Source organism: Aulonocara stuartgranti, assembly GCF_965226115.1.
Source record: "Aulonocara stuartgranti genome assembly, chromosome: 13".
Lineage (NCBI taxonomy): Eukaryota > Metazoa > Chordata > Actinopteri > Cichliformes > Cichlidae > Aulonocara > Aulonocara stuartgranti.
In genome coordinates, this window is record NC_138949.1 from 14,030,681 (window position 1) to 14,037,678 (window position 6,998).

At 41.5% G+C, this 6,998-nt stretch overlaps 1 protein-coding gene across 2 annotated transcripts; it reads right to left on the minus strand.

Moving 5' to 3' along the window:
• Positions 1 to 1,277: 1,277 nt before the first annotated feature.
• tbxtb (T-box transcription factor Tb) lies at positions 1,278 to 5,694 on the minus strand (the record flags this gene model as incomplete). Of its 2 annotated transcripts, XM_082556626.1 has the most annotated exons (9): positions 5,641 to 5,694; positions 4,153 to 4,676; positions 3,804 to 4,068; positions 3,566 to 3,700; positions 3,179 to 3,240; positions 3,017 to 3,078; positions 2,750 to 2,926; positions 2,296 to 2,428; positions 1,278 to 1,548 (listed from the first exon to the last, which is right to left on the minus strand). In XM_082556626.1, exons 2-9 carry the CDS (start codon positions 4,356 to 4,358, stop codon positions 1,278 to 1,280), a joined length of 1,311 nt encoding a protein of 436 aa, XP_082412752.1. In that variant the 5' UTR covers positions 4,359 to 4,676; positions 5,641 to 5,694. The 2 variants fall into 2 exon arrangements, with proteins under 2 accessions (XP_082412752.1, XP_082412751.1); XM_082556625.1 differs by lacking the exon at positions 5,641 to 5,694 and having other exon boundaries at positions 4,153 to 4,831.
• Positions 5,695 to 6,998: the final 1,304 nt, after the last annotated feature.

The following is a 6,998-nucleotide window of genomic DNA, read 5'->3' on the forward strand; positions in this document are numbered from 1 at the left end:
GAGATCTTCCTCCACCTCTCCTGTATCTCCCCCTCCTGCAGAGGCAGCTCCTGAGGAGAGGAAAGCTCCTGCAAGATGTGACAATCTCCCCCACCAGTTGAAGAGCCCCCCAGGTGGCTCGACGCACCGGCGGCACCCTGCTCCAGGGCTGGGCCCCCATGCACCCACCCGCCCACAACCCCGGCAACACACCAACCAGGACCCAAGCCCCCGAGGCCCGGTCCGGGTCCCAGCCCAGAGACGGAGCGCCCCCAGAACCTCACGCCCATCCCGGACCCACCCAGGGGCAGCCAGGCTACCAGGTCAGTAACCCACGTCCGTCAGCACAGACCCTCCCCTAGCCCAGCTGCACGCAGCCGCGAGGAAACAGTCACCGGAGAGCCAACAGAGCCCCTAACCGGACATGACCGCTACCCCGGACTTATATTTTTTTACAGGACTGCAGAGAGTCCTGTGAAAACTTTTTCAAAGTGCAGACACAATTATGTGTAAAATTATTCTTCTTTGCTCATTGGAACAAGAAGCAGAAAGACATACTGCACATGCTGAAGTCAGTGTGAATAGTGTACACAAGTAAATAAAGTTAAATGATTTAAAATAAAATAGCTCAATCCTAATGAAATGTTTCAGCTTAAAAAAAATCAGTAAACCTTTTGTCCCTTATTTTTATTGTTGAATCAATATGACTAAATGATTAAAACCACACAGACAATGAAAGGACAATGGGAGAATGTAAAAGAGACGATATGAGAAACATGATCTTTAATGTCAGATTGCAGAATATTGACAATGGATTCCACTTTTCATTTAAAAACCTTGAAAAACCCTCATTTAGCTATTTACAGTTTGCTGGATTCCTTTCTCATTTACACTATAAACAATGTATTAGCGATTTAACATTTTTCAACTGTACATCTTTGTTGCTTACTGCAGTGAATGTTATGCAAGTTATGCTTAATGTAAGCAGATTAACATTTTAAAATTCCTGCTTTTTTGAATAAATACTTTGAATGAATTCAAGCAAAAGTAAACCAAAAGAAAATCCCCCCCAGCTATTTCAGTAGTCCTCTGAAGGCTGAATTTAAGCCTTTGCTGCTTTTCATTAGCACCAGTTTAAATGTCTTAGAAACTGACCGAACATTATCAGTGATGTTTAAAGGACCAAATTGTGTTTTTGAGAACTAATTTCACCTTTCAAACCAACATCAGGTAAAGCACGAGGTCAACGTTTCATGGCGATCTCTCTCTTCTTCTCTCAGCTTGAAGAGAATTTTTCATCACAGGGACGGAGGCGTAACTGGGGTCCAGGCGGATGGCAGTCGGCCAAGTGGCGAGAGGTCATACTGAGCCGTATCATGCACTTCTGTGGCCGTGCTGTTGTCGTACATGGGAGAGCCAGAGGAGGGCACTGTTGCTGAATGAGACAGGGTGGGATAGTGGCTGCTGGACCCTCGAAGAAACTGGGAGCTCAGACAGTTGTTTATCCCCCCATTGTGGGACACCGGAGTGAGTGACGAGTTGCTCACAGACCACAGGCTGGTGTACTGACTGGACAGAGATGGACAGAAAACTTCTCATTCGTCTCTTCTTTGGATGTTTTAAAAGTGCTTCTCATTCAAATGTTCAGACATGGCATCGATAAAGTTTTTTTGTTTTTTTTTAAATGTGTTGTATTTGTTCAATGTGTTTTTTAGTTTAAATACATAAAGATCATTAAGTTTTTGCAAAGTGAAAAAGACAAAATGAAAAGCTAAATTTGAGAGAAATGAAGGAGAGCTATTCAACGTCTCTGATGATGCTACTTTTTGTATGGATTTTGTATCTAACGGTTGTTTGTGAGAACAAACAAACAATCTCAAGTCAGTGCCTCACACTCTTTAAAGCTTCAGTGTTAGAGTCAGTTTAAGTATTTTAACTTCTAATGACGTAATTCTTTTTGTACATGATCTATTTCAAAATGCATAAAAATGGACCTTTGCTACAAATAACTGATTTATAATCTAGTTTAGCTGAAATCTTTGCCTTATATATGTGTTTTTCCTTTCTCGCCAGTATTATTAATGCACTATTTGCATCTTGTATAATTATTTGTATGTTTAAATTATCATTTTGACCAAACGTGAACCAAACTCTTGTTCCTCCTAATGCTTTACTAATACTGGACTAAAAAAGATAATAATTGAGAGAAGATTTGTGATCTTGCACATCCAAGGACTGAATTTTCATTGTCTTTTGTGATTATCCTATCATTTCTGACTAGAGTCAGAAAAATAAGCAAAAGAAAACAGCACAAACCTAGAACTGGTACCAGAGGTGGAGTTATGGGCCATGGGAATCATGCTCGAGTGTGTTGGCATCTGAAGACTGGACCAGTTATCATGGCTTGAAAGCATCGACAGACAGGTTGAAGAGTTGTCTGAGAAACTGGCTGCAACACAAAGACATCTGTGTTCAGTGGTTTTGGATATATCTGTCAAAAGTCAAATTATATATCTTTATTATAAAGTTTATCACCTTTTGTTTTGTCTGTATGTTTCAGGACTAGTCCCCCTGACAGTGACAGGGGTGAATCTCATACATCCTTGTGCAAAGCCACGCTGTTTACAGCTCTTAGGCTCCGCTCGCACAAAAGCCAAAGGAATGCAAAACATTCCCAGCTCAGTAACGTTTGTTTGAGTTTCTTGTTAATAGTTGGGGAAGGAAGTGGTGTGATTCTATAAAAAGGTAACTGGTGGAGAGAGATACTCACTGGGTGAGTTGGTCCGATGGGTATACGGGCTGGAGTAAGGGGCAGAGCGGTGGGTCCTCAGAGTTGAGTAGCGCTCGCAACCATGGGATGGCGAGAGGGAGATTGGACTCCCAAACTGGCTGTGAGGACTGGCTGAAGGGCAGAGAGGAGCTGCCCCTGGAATAAACCAGCTACCCACTGTCTCCATGAGAGGAGAAAATAAAGGAAAAGATTAGCACCACTTGCTTATTACAATGAAAAAAGAAAGAAAAAAGAAGATATACTTACACTGAGAGTAACCAGATTGCTGGTTTTCACTGGCATCTTCTCGTATGTCTTTATTATCAGTCCTGCGAGAATGAAGACTGGTTTATTTCTACTGATTGTGTTGTTTGAGATAACCCTTTCACACGCTTTAATGCAAAATTTAAACTTCACATGTATCCTTACCTCTCCTTTGCGTCTAGAAAGGCCTTGGCAAAAGGGTTGTACTTTATTTTCAGGGCAGTTATCTAAAATCCAAATATTAAAAAAAATGTATAAATAACGTGGATATGGTTTGTTAAAATTAAACAAACAAACGAGCAAAATCAAAACCCCAAATTAAAAAAAACCCGAATAAACTAAATCGTGCGCAAAAGCTGTGCGTAAATTACGCACACATTAAACTTTATTTGTATTCTATTTCTGTTAACCATATTTCTTGCTAAACTCATTTTATTCTAAAACACACACACACACACACACACACACACACACACACACACACACACACACACACACACACACACACACACACACACACACACACACACACACAATCGGTGCATTGCCTACCTCTTCATTTTGGTACGCCGTTACTGCAATAAACTGTGTCTCTGGGAAAGAGTGGCTGGTGATCATCCTCCGTGGGCCTCCAACCCGAACTATATGAATGCGTGGCTCATACTTGTGCAAAGAATTTAACATGATCTGGAAAAACGACAACGCAGATGTAGCTATGTTGTGTCTCTGAAACGCATTTTCATTGTGTATTTCATTTTAAAAACACGGCACGAACTTGCCTTGCACTTACCTGACCTCCTCCGTTGAGCTTATTTGTGAGTTTGACTTTACTAAACGAGACGGGAGCCTTCATCCAGTGCGCGCCGAAGTTTGGGGAGTCTGGGTGGATGTACACACAGCTGGGAGTTTGAGGTTCGGGTTTTCCACCAGGCACCCACTCTCCGTTGACGTATTTCCACCTGTGGTTGTCTGCAGACGCGAAATCCAGCAAAAAGGAATACATGGCGTTCGGGTCCAGTCCAGACACGCTCACTTTCAGCACCGGAAACATGCGCCTTAAAAAAAAAAGTCACACATTTTAAAAAACGGAAGAAACTTAGAACTGTGTTTTACATCAGTCTATCCGTCCATGCGCTCACCTGCCATTCTTTGTAACTATCATTTCATTTGTGAGGTTTTTAAACTTTTGCCACAGCTCGCTCTCATCCAAGGACACTTTCAGCTCCCTCTCCGTGGGGTCACCCTTCTCGCTCCCGGCCTGCAGCTCACTCTCCACCGCACTGAGGAGGTGATCTACCCGGTACTGAACGGCCTTGCTCGGACACTCGCCAGCGCCTGTCGCCATTCTGTCCAGTACCTCCAGGGCTGAAACACGTAGCTTACTGAAGAACCTTAAAGCTGCTCCAGAATCTCTTTCGTCTCCTTGTGCAATTGGAAAAACAACTTCTGTCCGAGGAAGCTGAACGTCACTCACAGCTCCTGCATATAAAGGCTAAAGAGAAGCTCCAGCTGAGGATGGGTGTTTGGAGGAGAGGTGGTTGGCTCATCTCCTCTTTGATCTTCGCAGACTTGTTGCAGATTGGCTGAAAGCGGCCATATCATTGAGGCCCACAGGATGACAGCGTTTTGAATAAAGCAGTTTGACCTTCTTTATTACATCAACCTGTAAACATTGACACTTTGATCAAAGCCACACCTGCAGAAAGCAAATCGCTGAGCTGGCCTTCACAAGATCCACGCTGCAGTTTGAGTAATTCTTTCACTTTTATTGTAAACTGATGGCAGCCCGATTTTATGAGAATTATTTCTGAGCTACAGCTTGAAACCTTTTCAGTTCTGTGTTGTTGTTGGGTTTTTTTTTTCAACATAAACAAATCAACAAAAAAGGAAGGAACAAAGATAAAAGTTCACAAATCCACATAAATTAAAAATTAATAACTCCAATTATTTTTGACTGAACTAGTCCAAGTTTCACAACTCTAAATCTCTTATGGAGAGTTTTTTTTTTCTTTGAGGAAATGTAATACACATTTTCTCAAAGAAAAAAGGTCTGAAGTGATGTTTCGTTATAGTCAAAACTTTAGTGTATATTTTGTTGTGTATGTGTATGTTTTGCTTGTGGGACAATGTCTTACTCATTCACTTTTATGACATTTATTTTTTATTATTATTTATAATGTAGAGTGCATGTGGAAAGTGTTCACAGCACTTCACTTGTTCTACAGTTTGTACAGCCTTATTCAAAACCTTCATATAATAGACCATAATGACAAACAGAAAAAAATTTGACTGAAAATCTTAAAAATGTATTTAAAAAAACATGTAGCATGTAAGTATTCAACACTGTGAATGCTTTCCAAGCTGTACTGTATATAGTGTAATCATCTCAGGCACATCTTGACCTTTAGAGCCCCAGCTCACTTCTATCCAATCAAATTTAATTTAAGTGATGAATGAATGAGAGATCTAGACAAACGCACACAAAGTGCAACAACAACATCCTTGATCATTTTACTAAAACTTAAAAAAGCCGGTGAGCGTAGATGAATGTTTTTATTAAAACAAACTGACACAAAAGTAAAGAATCTTGAATCCTGAAGAAAACAGTTCACTTTGAGAACCTTTACCTTTTGAAAAGTGAATCACTGAAGGCTCCTGTGTCACAGACCCAAGTCTCAAACTCTGCTGGCTGCATAGAAAACACTCACACATGAACATCGGTCTAAATAGTTTTTGTTTTTCATATTTGCTTTCATGCACCTGACACCCTGCTCAGGTGTTGGGGATGCGAGGGTCTGTGAGTCTGAACACTTTCCCGTTGTTTCGATAGGCTGGGCTGGCTCCCCCTCCTGCTTGGAGCCGATGCCTGGAAGGACCTACGGTAGAACAAGAAAGAAAAAACACAGTCACTGATAACTCACTAAATGAAAAAGTGATTTACATCCATTTAGTACAGCAGTGTCACCCTCACAAATAACTACTATATACTGCCGTTGCCATGGTGGCATCCAAGAAATAACAAATAAGATAAAAACAAATGATAAAAGCAGATAGTTTGTGGCACCCACGTGTTAGCTTCCAGTATAGCTCTGTGGTGTTGTGTTGCGGTTGGCTTGTGTTACTAACCAAATCTTGGGCGCCTCATTCCTCCTGCCAGCACAGTGAGTCTGACTCTGTGTCCAGCAGTCTGGACCAGAGTTCACAGCAAGCAGAGAAAAACAAATCCCACTCAGGTTAAAGAGAAGCTGAAAGACTCCTTCAGATTGTGTCGCCTCAATGAATATGAATGTTACTAAAAAACAAAAAAGATCTCACAGACAAAGGTTAAACTTTCCATGTCACTTACCAACTTTTATGTGGAAACCATGTTGGTTAAAGAAAGGGCGTATCTTTGCCTCAGAAGACTGACGTAAATATCTGCTTTCCTGCTCTTCTCAGGGATCTCAGGGATTGTCTGTTTAATAGAAAAGTTGAAGACGCAGCATTAAATTCTAATCAAGTCAATCAGCTCGGTCTGGAAGGTCCTCATAAAGTCAAGCTTCTGGCTGTGAATGTGGTCTCTTTTATCTACAAGTGCAGAGCATTTCATTCAGTTATAACTTCCTTTTCTATTAGTTATTTAGTCATTTAAAAAGAGGAACCCCTTTGTATATTAGCCGAGGTAGAAATGGTTTAAAAGTCAGAGGTGTCATTTCCCACAGTCCTAGTGTCCCATTTGGCGCCTGTCTCTTCTCCTCCAACACCCCACCTGGTGCTAACTGTCACACCAGGCCATTTCCTGGTGTGGGTCAGCAGGACTGTGAATTAACATTGATCTCTATTGCGCTTTAGATCCCCTCCCAGACCACCCCACCCCCCCCTCAATCCTCAAAGGATGAAATGCAGGTGCAATTCAAGCAAACCTGAGAAAAAAGATTTAAACTTGTATTGTCTCAGCTTTGAATCTCGAGAAAAAAAGAGAAGCGTTTCGCATATTTTAACCTAT